The following is a 19,063-nucleotide window of genomic DNA, read 5'->3' as shown; positions in this document are numbered from 1 at the left end:
GAAGTGCCCAGAAAACTGAGGAAAAGAGCCACTGAGAGGAGGACCACCCACACTGGGTAACGAGGCCATCAACGCCGTTTTGACCCCTGGGCCTGGGGCGAGCGAGAGGCGGGTCCTATTTCACTGCCCCCAAAGGGGCTGTAGGGCGGGTGGGTTAATAACTACCAGGACCCGGTGGCGCTTGGGCACAGGAGAGGGGCAAGCTGAGCAGTTTCTGTGAGGTGGTGCTGAGGCAAAAGCTGGCGCCCAGGCTGCCTCCTCCCTGCCTTGTTCCCGCCGTGTGAGGATGGCGGCGGTGAGGCCCATCTGCCTCAGGCCGCCATGGCTGCGCCTGCAGAGCCCAACTACTTGGGATGGGACTTCAGCACCCGAGGCAAAAAAGGACGCTGTGGCCTCCCCCTCCACTCTCCCTCGCTTTGCATCCCTGCTGTGGGGAAGGGTCCGCCCACACGGCTGCTCGCATCATTGTTACAGGTGAGCGATCCCCCCCTCACAAAAAAGCTCAATTAAAGTTAATTTGGGGGCAGCTAAACTAAATTTGGGGGCACTGGGCGGATATTTGTACCCTGGCACCGCATATGCTAAAGACGGCCCTGACTATTAAAATCCAATACTCTTAAAAGTCATCTTAGTGGAAAAGTCCTGAAACATTCAGCATTAAGAGAATGCATTCACACAGAATACAGTGACTTCATTAGTATTCAAATACTCAACAGTTTACAAGATGCAGACTTGTCTCAAGAAATTTATAGCACCTTCGGGTAAAGCAACAACACTATGTGTTTATTGAAATCTACATCTGGAAGTAATTTGTACAACTGCAACCAAATTTTTCTCTTCCAACTCCAAAGACCTACAGGGGCCTATATACCAGGCAAGTGATTGTCTGTATGTGGACACAGCATGCTATTATTTATGTTTTTAAATATAGCAAAAGGTTTATCTGCATGTAGTTTTGTCTTATTCATCACATGAGAATGACCAGTGTTAGAAACCAAGATATGAAAGCTGGGAGCTAAATGGCACATTAAACCTAGGTTATGGGCATTGCAATGGAATGTCTAGGCACGCTTTTTTATAATACAAAAGCAGAAAATGAATGAACTGCAGCTAAAATCTTATATTCATTTTTCACATGGTCTAGTCCTCATCTGAAGACTGCAAAAAACAAAGCCATGCTTCCCCTGCCTGCCCCCCTAATATTCTTATGAGGGTCCCTTCTGCAGTCCTCAGAGAGTGGCTAGAAGCGGGAAAGGCAGAAAAAGGTCCTCCTTTCATTCAAGCAGTGGCAATTTTAATCTGAAATCTTAGGCGCAGTGCTGCTCCCAGAGCTCAAAAACTGTTTGCATTAATGAAATTCCCTGTCACAAAACGTGCCTAGAACAATGGGAGTTTCGAACGCTAAGAATGGCAGAAAGGGTCTCAAACAACCTATTTATTCTTCATTGCCCTGGAACATACTGAAAGAAGTAGAATACAATTTGCATGGAAAAGCTCAAACTCTTCATCAGGAAAAATATTTTAAGTAAACTATCTATTTGGCAACCAATCCGAAAGGAATTTTAAAAGCCCAGCTGTAATAGTACGTGTATAAGACCTAATAAAACTTTAAAGAAGAATAAAATTTAAACTATCTTGCTAGCTAAGCAATAGCTGCAGTCTATCCCAAAGGCTAAAAATTGGTGGATATTCTGAAACACAAAACTATGCAGATGATTTATAAATTTTGCTTGCAGGCAAATAAAAGTATCTAATTTACATAGCTTTAACATCAGAGATCCCCAAGACACTTCAAACAGTTACAAAATGTATGAGCCACAATATGCTTGGCAGGGGGTTGGACTCGATGGCCCTTGTGGTCTATGATTCTATGATTCTATGGTTAATGCAAATATTATTATGACCAGAAAAGCATAAAGAAAGTAATCTAAGTTTTTCAGAACATTTTACAGCAACTAGAGAACTATACAGTCATACCCTGGTTTTCGAACAGCCTAGTTCGAAAAACGCCACAAACCCGGAACGCCACAAACCCGGAAGTGACTGTTCCGGTTTGCAAACTATTTTTTGGGAAGCCGAACATCTGATGGGGCTTCCACAGCTTCCTGCAGCCAATCAGAAGCTGTGCTTTGGTTTTCGAATGTTTTGGAAATCAAACGGACCTCTGGAACAGATTCCGTTCAACTTCCAAGGTACACCTGTATTCTCCTTCGTCCCACATTTCTGATCCCCAATGGCTAATGCTTCCAAAAGCTTTTAGACTACACCTGTCTAGTCATCTCAGTACTCACAACTTACACAGGGCACACAAGTTCACCTGCCTTTTTCTCTAGCACTCTTAGACCTCTTTCTGGGTGGCGTATACTAACACCAAGCCTGCCTCCCTTATCCACCAGCAGCCTATTTTTAGAGACCAACAGTAAGAACGCTCTCCATTTCATGCAACGTCTGCATGCCCAACGCTATCCAGACCGAATGACTCCTTTTGGCGAATGTGCCTTCGACAGAATTTTTAGGCAAGCAAGTAGATGACCAAGGAAGTAGGGATTCTTCAAGCCGTGTCAGGCTATGCCAACAAGAGTAAAACTAGTCCTGAAAATACTGGGCATATGCTTGAATGCCAGGAACCACTAGGCACATGCATATAGTGGTTCACATTTTATTCTAGAACGAGTCTCTCTCTGTCTTCTTTAAAACAGGAACAGAAAAGTACCCTGCAGCTAGCAGTCGTCTCCCATGAGAGTGAGAAGTTGGGGGGGCGGAGTATGAAGCTGGGCTCCGTCGTGTTGATTCTTATAGACAAGCTGACACTGGCTCGACGAGCTCATGTACTTTTGTATGGTGCCTGTCAGGGACTGGCAGGGCTCTGAAGAGAGTGGGGCAGAGGCAGGGAGAAGAGCCGGGGAGGTCCGAGAAAGAGGGGGGTGCACAGGATGGGGCGGAAGAAGAAGGGGCTGTTCTGGCAACAGATGGGTCACTAGACTCCCCACCTTCCTCTGCCCTGCTGTCTCCTAGAACCAGGAGGGGCTTGAAGAGGGAAGAACAGCAACAACCTGTCCCAGGAGGACATAAAAGTTGGCAGAGGGCAGGGGCTCACTGTTGCTGCAACTGCTCCGCAGGGTGCAGATCTGAGGGACAGCTGCCTAGTGGCTAGAAGTGTGTGTTCATGAGCATCTGAAGCACCTTGGGATTTGCTGTAAGTGCTTCTTTTGTCGATAAAGACATGACTCTCAGACGTGTGTCTGCCTTAGCTAGGGTGGGCCAGGACAGTAGAACATGGAGCTGGCAGTGTAAAAGTTCAGTTCAAACAGGCACTCAAACCATTTGCAAAAGCTAGAAACCACCCATTATTGATCAGCTTTTATAATTTTATTGTACTTTATTACTCTTTTCAATGTACGTGGAAGCTTGCATAGAATCATAATGTAAGAAGCAGGTACTGTTTCCTGCAACATAATAAAATACTCCCGGTAAAACTACATTCCATCTTTAAAAGACGTTTTATTTTTACCGTTCTAAAACGTGAAGGGATAAGAACGCTATTGCTTCATGCTTCTTGCAGCATCATCTCTATAATTTTCCAATTCAGTTCTACCATCACAAGCCATAGTTACATTATCCGAAATGTGATTGTTAAAGCTTATGTTTCATTACGCTTGCAAGAGAATTTTTTTCTGACCAATTACCCCCTTGTGATTAGTTAGCTGTTTTATATCTTAGACGTGGGGTTATATGTCTAGGATACAAGTGACCTAGGAGGAAGGGAGGAAATACAATTAACAGCACTGCATGGTGGTTTGAGACTGTACAAAGGGTTTTAGATTCTCCATATCCATTGTTTGTTTATTCCAGAAGGGCTAATTTCCTGGGAATGAACCCACAACATACATAATGCCTGCAGGGGTTTTAAAATAACTTTTGAACTACACACCATATGACGCTAGCATTCTTTGGACTTACAGGCTTCTTGTGTATAAAAATTAAAGCCAAAGCCCCAGAATTATCTTTGTTTCAAGTACAATAGGAGGACAATAGGAAACTTTTGTACCTTGCTTGATAAGGAATTGTTTAGTGTGTTTTCTGAATTGATTGCAGAGTCAAGAAAATGTAAGATAATAAGAGATTAAAACAGTCTTTATTCAGAGTCAATAAGAGGTGGCAGTGATTGGTACAAATATTTAGTATACGGGTAAAACTTAAGAACGAGATAAATACGGATACCCATGTCTCAAAATGACAGCACTCACAGTATGTAGCCCAGCCTGGCAAGGCTATGATTGAGTCACTCTGCTCTTAAAACCATGAGTGGGTTGAGCTGGTCAACAAAGTAAATAGAAACAGCATTAAACAAGCGCTTTGTAGGATAGGAAAGTATGGTTGGAGAGTTGAAGGTGGATTGGATCAGTACTCGTGGTCTGTTCACATCTCTGTTTTGCTGGTTTCAAAATAGATTCAAAAACCTGAAACTCTTATCTGGAGAGAGGTGATAGTGGGACAAAAAGAGAATGTGCCCCATGAGAACGGATGCCTCCCTCTAGATTATTTCAGCTTTCATAAAAACTACTGGCTGCCTCCATTTCAAACAGAGATTTTCCAGAGGAAAGAATCAACAGTGCAAAATGTGAGCCCCAAGAGACAAGATACTGGGCTCAGCGAGGCAAAAGTCTGGCTTCTGTTGCAGAGTAAAGTGTAGTAGGGGGGCATTATGTAGAGGTCTGTCCCGAAGGAAAGAATGGCAGGCTAAGGGGCTACACATTTTGAAACTGTTGAACCGGGATTTGGGTATGCAGCTCTGGGGTTTAGAAATGTGGGCAGGCCCTGGCATACAGATTAGTCACTTTTTCATAACTGCAATCCACTTTCATAGAGCCAAGACACAGAAAGAGGTTAAAACCATATCCCTGTAGGGTGCTTCACAACAAAGGAACAAAATTGGAAGGAATTTACAGCTCTTTAAAAGCGCCATTTATTACTCCTTCACTTTTTATATGCAAGACTGGAAAGCAGTATGCCACAACTGGCAACTGCTCGCAACATATAGCAGGTATAATAATTACACAATATATATGAGGTGAGCTGTCCACAGACGTTATAGTTTTGTGTTCTGAAAGGTGCATGAAAATTCAGAACTTTGCTAGTATGAAGAGCCTAAATTCTTCAAGGGCAATTTTAAATGCAGATTTCCTATGATTCCTTTTCTTAACATGTTTAATTTTAAAAGCCTACTTTATATTATATTTATTATATATTATTATTATTATTATTATTATTATTATTATTATTATTATTATTACCAACCCTCAAGCATCACCCATAGCAAATCACATGTCATCAAGTGACCAGATCTTTTTCATTGAAAATAATAAAAAAGTTGTTGGGGGAACCCAATCAGATGGGCAGCATATAAATATTTTATTCTTGTTGCTGTTGTTACAGTTATGAAAGGTCGAGACTGTATTGGTATTTGAGAGTTTGTCCTGGAAAAATGGCTCAGTTAAAATGCTAGTGTATGTTCTCCTATACTGTACTTTTTATAAGGGTATATCACAATTTCTCTCCCCAGTACTTTCTTTACATTTTGGGAACTCAGCTGAATTTTATGTTTCAGTTTTAATGGCTGATTCCAACCCTAAGATTCCAAAAAAACCAGCCACATAACTTCCAGTAGCAATCAAACCTAGAATACAATTGTTAAAGGGACATCAGAGTTCTGAATCAAAACTGTCAGTATTTAAATTATTGTTGATATTGGATTTTATTTTTTTGTTATCATTTTATTTATTTATTTTAAAATGCACAATCTGTGTGCAGGCATGTTGTGGTTATCTTGATAACCCAGTTCGGTATCTGACATTTATGGTCTCTAGACCAAATTAACTAATCTAAACTATTGCTACTACTGCAAAAACAACGTAACCTTTAAAAATGCAAACATAAATTTCAGAGAGGAGGCCATGTCTGATATAGCTGAAAGATGGGCGGGTAGGGATTTGTTGTGGTTCTTTTAAAAATATGACAATGATTGACAAATTGCAGATGTGATATTTATTTTTCACATATCTTCAATTAACATTCCTTACTTGCTTTAAAAAGTCTTAGCACAGATTGCACATTAGAGGTTTCTCTGCACTGAAAATACACATAAGAAGACAGTCTAAGCTAGAACACTTTTCCCCCACTGACATGCTAATTTTCCATGTATACGAAGGCCTCTTAAAAAAGTAGAGACACCTGAACATGTGGACCAAATACATTTTAATCACACACTGACGAGGCAATAGAGGATTGGGGGGGGGGGGAGGCAAAACAAAACCAACAGTGTTGTAGAGGGAAGAAATATTATTCAAAAGAATAAACAACATACCAAAGTGACAGAAATAAGGAAGGGCACAAAAAAGCATCTCTCAATAATTTTGGCCCTAGAGCAAGTTGTCTCTGTGATTTATTAGCAATACAATAATAACAATAATTTATTATTTATACCCTGCCCATCTGGCTGGGTTTCCCTAGCCACTCTGTTACAAATGCAACATATGGTCTAAGTGCAAAAATAGAAAAATGCACTTTGCTCCATATATGATCAATGCAATGATGAGGCAGCAAGATGGTAGACCAGAATCTCACCAATGAAATGGGGGCATATATATTTTGTTATGTTAGGTATTATGTATTTTGTGTTTTTATAATGTAAATTGCCCTGCAATCTTCAGATGAAGGGTGGTATATAAATTTAATGAATGGTAGTAGTAGTAGTAGTAGTAGTAGTAATACAATGTTATAGTATTACTATTACATTTGTTATAGTATTTGTTATACAGTGGTACCTCGGGTTAAGTACTTAATTTGTTCCGGAGGTCCTTTCTTAACCTGCAGCGCCACTTTAGCTAATGGGGCCTCCAGCTGCCGCTGCGCCGCTGGAGCACAATTTCTTAACCCGAGGTACTATTTCTGGGTTAGCGAAGTCTGTAACCTGAAGCATATGTAACCTGAAGCGTATATAACCCAAAGTGTATGTAACCTGAAGTGTATGTAACCCGAGGTACCACTGTACTAGTTATACTATTACACTATTATATAATATTTCTGTTACATAAAATGTTACAGTATTACTAGTATTATAGTACATACAACATTGGCTTTGAGGTATTACTACTAAACAGATGTATGGCATTTTGACTCTGACTCTACAGCCTAAGTACTAGAATACTTTACCTTTCTAAACTATAGTTCTAGTCAAGTTTTTAGTAAGAATTTGATCACAAAGGGTTGGGTCCAAAGATCCCTCTGGGCAAGTGGAGAGATATGGACATTGTTGAAAATGTTAACTAATTCACTGTGTTCTGAAATATTGCAATACAGTGGTGCCTCGCAAGATGAAATTAATTCGTTCCGCAAGTTTTTTCGTCTTGCGAGTTTTTCGTCTTGCGAAGCACGGTTTCCCATAGGAATGCATTGAAAATCAATTAATGCGTTCCTAGGGAGACCGCCTTCAGACCAGGTCCGGGGACAGTCTGTCCCCGGACCTCTTCTGAAGGCTGGCGGGGGGGGGGGGAAGGACTTTTCTCCCCACCGCCAGCCTTCAGAACAGCCTTCTGAAGGCTGGCGGTGGGAAGAAAAGCCCTTCTCCCGCCGCCAGCCTTCAGAAGAGTTCCTGCAGGGCTGCCTAGGCTGCGGATAGCAGCCTGCTGCCCGGCGTGAGGGGCAGACATCTGCAGCTTGGGGAGTCCTGCAGGACTTCCCCGCAGGGCTCTCCAAGCTGTGGATAGCAGCCTGCTGCCCCACACGAGGGGCGCTCTTAAGCAGAGCGCTCCTCGCGCGGCACAGACATTTGCAGCTTGGGGAGCCCTGCGGAGAACTCTTCTGAAGGCTGGCGGGGGAGAAGGGCTTTTCTTCCCACCGCCAGCCTTCTGAATGTTGGCGGTGGGGAGGAAAACCTTCCTCCCACCACAAGTCTTCAAGACAGGTCCGGGAACAGAGGAAAAGCGCTGCGTGCCTTCCCCTCTGTTCCCGGACCTGTCCTGAAGGCTTGTGGCGGGAGGAGGGCTTTCCTCCCCACCGCCAACATTCAGAAGGCTGTTCTGAATGTTGGCGGTGGGGAGGAAAAACCCTCCTCCCACTGCAAGCCCCGGGAAGAGAGGAGAAGCTACACGCCTTCCCCTCTGTTCCCGGACCTGTCCTGAAGGCTTGCGGTGGGAGGTCCGGGAACAGAGGAGAAGGCGCAGCGCTTCTCCTCTCTTCCCGGGGCTTGCGGTGGGAGGAGGGTTTTTCCTCCCCACCGCCAACATTCAGAACAGCATTCTGAATGTTGGCGGTGGGGAGGAAAGCCCTCCTCCCGCCGCAAGCCTTCAGGACAGGTCCGGGAACAGAGGGGAAGGCGCGCAGCTTCTCCTCTGTTCCCGGGGCTTGCGGTGGGAGGAGGGTTTTTCCTCCCCACCGCCAACATTCAGAACAGCATTCTGAATGTTGGCGGTGGGGAGGAAAGCCCTCCTCCCGCTGCAAGCCTTCAGGACAGGTCCCGGAACAGAGGGGAAGGCACGCAGCTTCTCCTCTGTTCCCGGGGCTTGCGGTGGGAGGAGGGTTGCCCGCTGTCCCCGGAGATTTCCCTATGGGCTTTCGTCTTGCGAAGCAAGCCCATAGGGAAATTCGTCTTGCGAAGCCGCTAAAAAATCGGAAAACCCTTTCGTCTTGCGGGTTTTTCGTTTAGCGAGGCATTTGTCTTGTGGGGCACCACTGTAAATGCTGCTAACCTTTCTGCCAAGTTGAAGCCTACAAACAATTTAATTCCTTCCAAGACACTTCAGAGTTTTCTCTCTTAATATTGTATAATATATGAAGCTCTCTACTACAGATTGAATACAAAATATTTTCAAGCATAAAATGACAGACACCATGCATGGGGAAAGGAGGTGCCAGTTTCCTCCTATGCTACCTTCCCACCCCAAAAGCATTTCAGATGATTGGGAGACTCTGTATAACAGTACACAACAGGACAGCAACTTGGGAAGAAAATCTGAGCACAAAAATGTCTTCCACTCATGTACAGGAGTTTTTGAATCCATTCCATAGCCTGCAACAGATCATTTCATTTCATTTACTGACAAGTGAAGCAATACTGGAAGCAGAGACAACTCAGAACTATTACAAGTATACTGGAGGGAAAGAACGTGTTTCTAAGCTTTACCTTGGCAAATAGGCCAGCGGCATTTATTGTAATATTTCAGAAGGCAGTGAGTCAATTAATATTTTCAACACCCTCTGCCACTGAAAACAAATTAAAAGTTCTGAATGAAGAGGTGAAAAGATATGAAAACCAGGAACAGAGTGTGGGATGCAAAGACCTCTCAAATATATTTATGTTCAAAACCCAGTGCAAGGAATTACTTATACAGTGGTATCCAATTAAGTCATGCTCAGAGTAGACTTAATCGATTGATTACAATGGGTCAGTATGACTAGGAATTGGTTATGACCCTTAATCTTTGGGTGCGGTGTATGTTCTAAAGATTAAATAAGCTACTAAAGTTCCAAAATTACATGAAGACTTTTAATTGAGGGAAGGGGAAGAATCCGCCTTCATTTTCCCCTATGACTAAAAGCTGAGACTCAGAACACATTAGCTATTGCTGTTGTCTTTTCTTTCCATCCTTCAGTAATTGCTCTGCTACAAAAACTGATCTGTTAAAAGCTTCAACGGATCAAGTAAGCTAATCTATCTTTGCTATTACTGCCAATTATTTCCAGTGTCTAGAACCATCTCTTACTGGTGACTAAAAATCTCTTGGGCAAAATAATCACAGTCAAGAAACTGGCACAATTGTTCATTTAACAGGGTAGAAGCTACAAACATCATTATTTGTGATGGCAAGAGCTTTGCGCTTCATCTAAAATGAAAACAATATTCTATGTGAACAGAGTGGACAAGGAACAAGGAGACAGGATGCTGCTTTAAAGTGAACCAAACACTCTAGAAGAGCAGAGTCGTTAAGTAAATTCACCAAGTTAATGCCATGTGCAGCTGATTTCAGAGCATTACATACCTTCTGTCTGTGCAGTCCTTCAGTACAACCAATCCCCCCCCCCCAACTCAGAATTTCACTTGCATTCGTGTAATTTGATAAGAAATACAAAGGCTGGTACCAGAAGATTTAGCATACCAATTGTAAGAAAAGCATAAAGAAAGATGTTAAGAACAATCTTGAAGAATCAGACCCAAGGCCTATCCAGCCCAGCATTCTGTTCCCCCAAAGGCCAACCAGATGTCTACGGAATGCCCATAGGCAGGAGAGGAGGGCAATTGCCCCCTCTTGCTATTAAAATTATATATGGCACCTTTGCCACAGACATTCTGATCTGATTATCACTTCTGAGGAAACGACAACCCTATTAAATTCAATGAAAATGAACTGCAGCTCTACTGAATGTATCATGATCGAATTTCAAAAGAATTCAGGTGAGGGTGGTGGGTGACTACATTAGCAGGATTATCTTATAGGAAAGTGCAATGAAAATTCAAAATGAAACTCAATGGCAAAGAGATGCAATATACCACATATAGACTATATGGGCACTGAAACACATTCTCTGCTGCACACACCACACCTTGCAGAATAGACGTTTTACTAGAAGGAAAATACAAGAAACTTTCTAATCACTTTTCCAGAAACAGATTCCAAGCAGCTTACTCTCAATTACTGTTTCCAACAGTTTAAATTACTTAATTCATTTCAGAGAGTTTGCAAGTTTTCTTGTTTTGTTCCTTAGTTTACTAAGAACAGGCGGTTGGAGGGAAGGCCAAGGAAGAGGATACTATAATAATCTAAATAAGATACCTTTAGAAGAAAGATGAGGGTTTTAGCACAGAGGAAATAAAGTCATTTTGGAGGAAGAAATGGCGGGATGCAGAAGTAGAAAGGAGGACAGAATAAAGCAAAAGGCTTATACATCAATGAGTACTGATTTATATATATTTATTATTACACACACACTCCCTCCAACACTTTTAATATGTAAAGAATTTTAAGAGTCTGTTTCAAAAGTCAGACGGTATGATTCGCACAATGTGAATCTAGATTGTCTTATCCCATCTCAGCATCCTGACTAGAGACTATTAATATGCTTTCTCTCTGAACTAGCTATAAACCCTAGGTATATATGGAGACAGGGACGCGGGTGGCGCTGCGGGTAAAAGCCTCAGCGCCTAGGGCTTGCCGATCGAAAGGTCGGCTGTTCGAATCCCCGCGGCGGGGTGCGCTCCCGTTGCTCGGTCCCAGCGCCTGCCAACCTAGCAGTTCGAAAGCACCCTCGGGTGCAAGTAGATAAATAGGGACCGCTTTCTAGCGGGAAGGTAAACGGCGTTTCCGTGTGCAGCTCTGGCTCACCAGAGCAGCAATGTCATGCTGGCCACGTGACCCGGAAGTGTCTTCGGACAGCGCTGGCCCCTGGCCTCTTGAGTGAGATGGGCGCACAACCCCAGAGTCTGGCAAGACTGGCCCGTATGGGCAGGGGTACCTTTACCTTTTTTTATATATGGAGACAGACCAGCCACATCAGCTAAGTATTGAGAGCAAGCAGAAGAAGTTCCCCAAGTGAACAGCCTTCAATGCAAACAAGGCCACTTGGGATGAAGTGGGAGTTGACCTCAACAGCTATTGCATTATAAAGCCATGATGAAGATACAATGAAATTCCCTAGCTTTTTTTTTTTTTTTTTTTTTGGTAATGACTTCCTGCCGGATTAAAACCAGATGTGAGAGTAAGACATATTTACTGGCATTTTTAGGATACCTTGTCATTTCTAAACCCCTAATATAAACTTTTGGGGTTGTGGCCTTCCATTTGTACAAGTTCTGCTTGCACAGCAGAACTTCCCCTCCCTCTTCTTTCTTTATACACTCTCCAAATCTGTCCCCTCAATCCTCTGAAAGATGATGTGGGGGGCAGGGGGGGAGCAGGTGGAGAGCTTCCATTGAACGAGCAGAAGTCCTTGCATGAATGGCTATGTTAGCAACAACCCTTGCTTCTGTCACTCAATGAATAAACTGCCATTTCAAGTTTTTGCATGCAGCCTAATCAAAAGTTATGCAAATATGTAATGGTGACCCAGAGCTCCTCTGTAAGTAGGCAGGCTATTGTTTTTCACTTTAATTGCTGGAGTAGCTCAGCATGAATAAGGGGAATGCCTTGCAGAGTGGGCTAAAAAATCTGAGCAGGCAGCAACTTTGTAAATTAGAGACATGCCTAGATCAAGTTGCTTGATCATGGTGTATCTGTAATGTTGAATCTACACAATGAATTCTACATCTGTGATTCAGATAACTCTTTGTCTATTTCCTTTGTCGTTTCCTTTCCCTCCCTTTTTTACTAGCCATTCCCAAAGAAGGCAGGCTGGAGGGCCATTTCACTGGCTCTGCTAGGAAGACCAGCTCCATCAGGCTGGTCCCTCCACTGATTTTTCACCTAACAGCAGCCATTCCATTAGGCTAGAATAGAGAGAGATGGAAGCAGGGCTATTTCATTGGCTCTGCTGAGAGAACAGCTGTTTCTAGCAGAGTGCTACCCTTGTCCTTTTACTGTTTATCAATTTTAATTATTCTTAAATTTCCAACCCAGCTTTCTCTAAGGTGGGGTACATGGTTCCCCCCTCCCCATTTAATCCTCACAACAACCCTGTGGGGTCTGTTTCTCCTGGCACATTCTCTTACCCCCAGGTCAACCAGTGAGCTTCGTGGTCAAGTGGGGTATAAACCTAGGTCTCCCAGGCCCTAGTCCAACACTCTAACCAGTACATCACACTGGCTGATTGTAGTAGCAATGCCTCCAGACACATCTAGAGGAACTAACTGGCTGATACTTGACCCATCTCTTTTCTCGGGGGAAATAATACTTCTTCCACAGCACATTTTGAAGCTAAATAGACAAAGTAGTTCTTGTGTCATGCAACAGTGGAAAAAGTTGTGGTTATCCATATTTTGAGGAGATAAATTGCACTCTAATAACTGTTCTCTGGTTATAACTTCAAACCAATTTCCTGTTACAAAAAATGTCAGACTTCAACATTAATCCGCAGTTGAAGAGGGCTTTATAAAATCATACCAAAAAATTGAAGTTTATAATGGTCAACAGCAAAGTCAACTGCGACATCTAATAATAAAACTGAGGCAACTACACCAGGCCAGTGTTGCCACCTGGCTTTCTTAAGCGGCTGCCATGGGCAGGTAGGACTCAATGCTGATATTTGCCCTGACTCCCTTCTTCACTTTTTACCTGGCTTGATATTCCAAGCAACGCCAGAGTGAGGATCTGTCAGCTTCATTATCCCATTTCCAATACTGGGCCAACTACATGTTTCTGGGAAGCTTGCATCCAGGTGATGAAAGAAACAACTTTCCTCCATTGTATTTTCCCTACAATTGTAAAGGAACTCTTGTTGTGGAACAGCAACTGTTACTTAATTCTCACGGTTGGTGTATGGACACAAACAGACCAGCATAAGAGTTTTTGAGTAATAAGTGTATGTATGTGATCGTGTGTGTGTGTGTGTGTGTGTGTGTGTGCATTTTATTCAAAAATGCTGCTCCTATAACAACTGATTCACTTTGAAGAACCTTACCTCAGCAGCTTGGGTCTCCTGATGCAACAGAGTCAGACCTGTGAGATCTTCCAAGAAGGAATGTGAAGAATTAAAAACCTTTGCTAAGAAATTAAAGCCTTCTCTTTCATACTGCTCAAGGACCTGCAAAATAAAAGACAAGAGGGAAGGGTGTTACTCCTTTTTGTTGTTGTTCAAGAATCAAATCCCAAAACAAACTTAAACAAAACAGACCAAAACAAAACAAAACAAAACACCTGGCTGTTAATAAAAGATGGACAAAATAATAAAATAAACATATAAATCACAGCCTCCTAGTTTAATCTTCTATATTGTACAATATAGGTTTACTTTTGCCTATGCCGGGGGTCGGCAACCTGCGGCTCCAGAGCCGCATGTGGCTCTTTAAAGCCTTTGCTGCGGCTCCGGGGAGGAGGCGATGGGAGGAGGCGAGGAGCGGAGGCGAGGGGAGGAGGCGATGGGAGGAGGCGAGGAGCGGAGCCGAGGGGAGGAGGCGAGGGGAGGAGGCGAGGGGAGGAAGCGAGCGGCGGAGGCGAGGGGAGGAGGCGAGGAGTGGAGGCGAGGGGAGGAGGCGAGGGGAGGAGGTGAGGAGCGGAGGCGAGGGGAGGAGGCGAGGGGAGGAGGCGATGGGAGGAGGCGAGGAGCGGAGGCGAGGGGAGGAGGCGAGGGGAGGAAGCGAGCGGCGGAGGCGAGGGGAGGAGGCGAGGGGAGGAGGCGAGGCGAGGGGAGGAGGCGGAGGAGTTAGTTGCCTGAAGCCCCTTTTTAAACTTAAGCAGGGGGAAGTTTGGTGAATTGTTCTTTCCTTGGGGAAAGCAGGCTGCATTGAAAGGGGCCGTATACACTGGTCACTGTTTTGAAGGGGAGTGAAGAACACACACTCAAAAAAAGGTAACTTGTTAATTTTATTTCTATGAGGAGGAGTAATTCTGAGGGGTCAAACAAATGAATAATAAAAAGGTATTTTTATAATGACGAATGCCTCATTATTAATTATTATTTACATCAGCCACTGATTATGATTTATGGTACACTGGGGCCCTGATTAATTTTCTATGGCATTTTGGGGCATTGATTATTGGGCATAGCAAGTTGCGGTCGCGTGGAATTTGTGCTTTGTGACTGTTTGAGGTGGGTTTTTTTTCTTGGGAGGCTGGGCGGTGCGAAGAGAGGGAGGATTGTGGTAGTGTCGGGGCTTGTCTCTAGCAAAGTAAGTCCTCGCCATTTGGTCACATGCGCAGCATTCTAGTTGTGGGGGTTAGGTGGCTTCGGCGCTCCAACGCTTGCTTTGCCGGCTGCTTTCAAAAGCGTCGGAAACAGCTGTGCTGTTGCTGGGTAACCGGATCATCCCAGCAGCCATCTTATCTGCCCATGTGGTCTTCTGAGGCGGCCGCCATCTTACTATAGGAAATTCCACGTGGGAGTTAGTTGCCTGAAGCCCCTTTTTAAACTAAGCAGGGGGAAGTTTGGTGAATAGCTAACACTTTCCTTGGGGAACGTTATGCAACAGCTTATTGCTGGTCTTTCCCGCCTTTGTAAGCAGGCTGCATTGAAAGGGGCCATATACACTGGTCACTGTTTTGAAGTGGTATTTAATTTACTGGTTGTAAATTAAATATTTTAATTAGCTATTTGTCCTTTTTTCTTGAGATTGACAGCTGACTGCACGATCCTGTATATACAGCATTAAGGCAAGAAACAATATATACAGTTATATTTGTTTTAAATGTTGCAATGTTTTTGCGGCTCCCAGTTGTTGTTGTTTTTTTGGAAACGGGTCCAAGTGGCTCTTTTTGTCTTAAAGGTTGCAGACCCCTGGCCTATGCCAAAAATGAACAATAAAATTAATTTAACACTACCTAAATACATATTGCAATACCCCGCTTTTCAAGGATAGACACATTGCAAATGAATAATGACGATATTCACAGCCACTTGTGAAACTCAGCAGTCTCCCTTGCAACCAGTGCAATTTATATACAGCTGCAATGCAAACATTATCTCAGTTAATTTCTGAATGAAAGAAGCCCAGAGAACAGCTTACATACAGGATATTTTACTTAAACCCCCCCCCCCCCGAAATTTAGGCTTCAATACAGGAAATTCAATCCTATTTAAGTATGAGTCTTCAAACAGTCATATACCTCCTGTTGCTTGCTCATCTCTTCAGAAGTATCCAGCTAGGCCTTGCATTGCTAAAGGAGGAAACTCAGAGGAATCTCTCTCAGCTGCAACCATTCATTTGCAAATCTGCTGCCAGTGTTGATTGTTTTTAGCTGACAGCATTATACAGCTAATTACACAAGGAGTCCAGGATCCTGAATCAAACCTAATGCCAGGTTTCCATCTTGTAGCACAGCTACCTAGTCAAATTGTATTCCAGGTAATGTGCATGGTAAGAATGGGGAGGCAGAAAAATGCAGTATAATTTCCAAAGAAATAGCAACAAGTTTTTGTGCTGCATATAAAAGCAGACACTATTTTCAGAGGTTTTCTTTGAAAGGCAGAGGGAGGCAAATCAGTATTGACTTAAGGAAGTGTTGCTGTTATCCTGTCCAGCGCTGAAGATAAGCAGGTCTGCCTTTCTAAGGTGGGGGGGGGGGGAGGGGACACGCTTGGGAACCAAATGTAAGCTGCTCTCAGCATCATAAATAAATGGCCCCAAATTTGAATAAATTGTGAACAGTTCAAGTACCACCACTATAACCTAACGTTAATTTAAAATATAATTTATCCTACCTTCAGTCATAGAAGGTGGAGTTGATTTGATCATTCCATCAGTACAAGCGTTTCTGATTGCCAGATGGAGCGATCTCCCTTGTTTCCCCTCTGTGCACCTCTGTGAAGTTTCTCTTGAACCTCCAAAGCAGATATGGGGGTGGGGGTGGGGAAAGCCCCATTGTGCTGGCTTCTGCACAATCTATTAAATCTGGCCCAGGGCCTCCAAGGTGACTTACAAAAGTAATCAGATGGGCACAAGTGGATTTGATCCGGGAGCAAATTCCTTAAATGCAGTGCTACCACAGAGAAGGCCCTATCCTTTGTGGTCACCCAGAGCAGCGCCAACAGCTTGATACATGTTATTCAAAACATAGAAATAAGACTGCCCTTGTCTTGATTAGTTAGAAGTGGATAAAACAGGAATAAATAACAAGCTCAGGCTGGATTTTTTTTTTGGGGGGGGGGTGAGGGCAATATCAGGTGGAAAGAAGGATAGTATGAGGCCAGAAAAGCTCAGGAAAGGCATCAATAAAACTTCATTGGGTGTTGAAAAAAGGCTTGAAGGAAAATTGGCTCTATAAACTGAGTGAAAGAGCTAGGTATGAGGAAAACACAGATGAATGGAACAGAGAGTTAAGGCCCACAGGAGGTATAATGCTAAGACACTCACTGCTAAAGCAGGGACTTTGAAATATACAGAAGGATTAGGAAATATATATGCATAAAAGTTTTGTGGAGATGAATAGCAATGCTCAGCCTTGCTGGATGGCTTACAGGAGCTGCAACCTCTCTAGACAACTGCAGTGCCTCGAGACATCTTAATTGTTGCTTGAATTCAAAGAATGGTGATGAGCATAAAGCAGAACCCAAAGGTGCAAACGTTGGAAGAGAAAAGGTAACAGGCTCCCACCCACTGGATTGTCTTAATGTTATGATGGTATAATGTACACAAAGCAAATTAATTCTACGATCTTAGAGAGGTCGGTAGTTTTTAAAACTACCTTCCAGTATTCTAAGAAGTTATTTAACAACCTAACCAGATGTATCTATATAGAGCATGCCCTACACAGAAGTCAATCTACAAACTCCAGAGCTGCCGGTTATCATCCTCTCAAAGATGTTGATGTTAATCTATTTTGTTGGAAGAACAACACAGAACACATAAAAATTCAGGCCAGATTTTGATTATCGATATGCAAGAATCAAAAGACAAGCCTGCTTTCCAAACACTAGCATCACTCTGAAACAAAAATACACACGGATAAAGAAAGCACAAAGCACAGGAACACAATTTTTAACAGATCGGACGCAGAGATCCAATGTGTGAGCAGAAGGGACTTCCATATTGCATTGTAGGCGGGAGGGCTAACTAGTTCCTCTCACATTATAGTCCTCCAAACCCATTGAAAAGCTGCTCCATAGTGCAAGGAACCCTCCAGAACAGAATGTGATGCAAGACACTGGACTATAGCATGTGGGTGGAAACTGGTAAAAAAACGCCTCTCTCCGCCCCCTTGCGTATGGAAGCACATTCTTATTGCAGAGAGGATTTTTAGCGTATTAGCCAAGTGCAGGGAACAACAGCTTGGATATAAAGATGTTTCAGATATTCCAACCCAAGGAAAAGCAAGGGCAGGGAGAAATAACGACAAACTTGGAGTTTGTTATTTCCCCCCTTATGTTGAAGTAATCCCTTAAAAGCTTAAATGATTATGCTCAGGAGATCTCTGGTTTTACTCTTGCCCTGTTATGCTTCTGGGTTTACCCCTGGAGAACTGAATTTCCATTCCTTGGATGGTGTTCCTTTCAGAGCCAGGGAACACTGGCATCTAGCCATACATCTATTCCCTAAGTTTCAAACTGCAGTCTTGAACATGGTTTTAACCTTTCCAGCTCTTTCTTGCCCTCTGGGCCTAGTATTCAGCCTTCATTGGCTGAATTGTGCACATATGCCGCCCTGCTTTATTTCACATATGCATTTCTACATCTCCCCTCACCCTGCTGCCTTCGCTTTCTCTCTCTGACACCTTAGCTATGCCTTGCTTATATACGTTGATATGGTTCATTTTCTCAGAGGCATCCATACACCTGAGTTGATGTTCATAGCATAGTATATTTGTTTTGGACATTTACTGCATCTGGAAGTGGAAGAATTCATTTAGACAACTCAGCTAATTTTTGCCTTCTGGGCATTTTTTTTTAGTTTAACCACAACATAAAAATGCAACTCTGGAACTTCTAGCTCCCCTTAGGAGTGTAGTCTCAAGACTCAGCGGCTCCTCATTACTGAGTATCTGGACCAAATTACAATTGAGGTTAAATGCATCTTTGCATTTTTAATGGGCATGTTTTAGAACATTCAAACTGTATCTGCTGCAATGGTGGTGCTGATAACCGATTTTAACTATTCCTCCCCTGTTGAAATTTTGAAGGAAATACCTACCAGTGTGAATTGGGGATTACTCCTAAAGCAGGGATGGGAAAACTACAGTTCTGGATGTTGTTGGACACTACAACTCTCAGCATCCCTGAGCACTGGTCATGCTGGCTGGGGATTATGGAAGTTAAGAGGTCACTTGCTTCAGAGGGGGGAAATTTTCATTAGATAGCAGAGAAGGTTATCTCTCTGACCACATGGAACTGCTTCCCTCAAATACAACCCTGCCTCCCTGTGCACCATGCAGCTTCCCCAAAGCTGCTCCACAGGGTTGGGGCAACCCACAGAACAGAATTAGGG

At 43.3% G+C, this 19,063-nt stretch overlaps 1 protein-coding gene across 3 annotated transcripts in view; it reads right to left on the bottom strand.

Moving 5' to 3' along the window:
• Positions 1-19,063, bottom strand: part of ATG7 (autophagy related 7) — a 159,434-nt gene that overhangs the window by 103,143 nt on the left and 37,228 nt on the right. For all 3 annotated transcript variants that reach the window (XM_083726760.1, XM_083726759.1, XM_083726761.1), the window contains exon 17: positions 13,609-13,731. In XM_083726760.1, the coding sequence (XP_083582886.1) occupies positions 13,609-13,731 (123 nt within the window). The remainder of the gene's footprint in view (positions 1-13,608; positions 13,732-19,063) is intronic.

This window comes from Podarcis gaigeae (assembly GCF_964106915.1).
Source record: "Podarcis gaigeae genome assembly, chromosome: 2".
Taxonomy (NCBI): domain Eukaryota; kingdom Metazoa; phylum Chordata; class Lepidosauria; order Squamata; family Lacertidae; genus Podarcis; species Podarcis gaigeae.
This window is presented reverse-complemented; position numbering and strand designations above follow the sequence as displayed.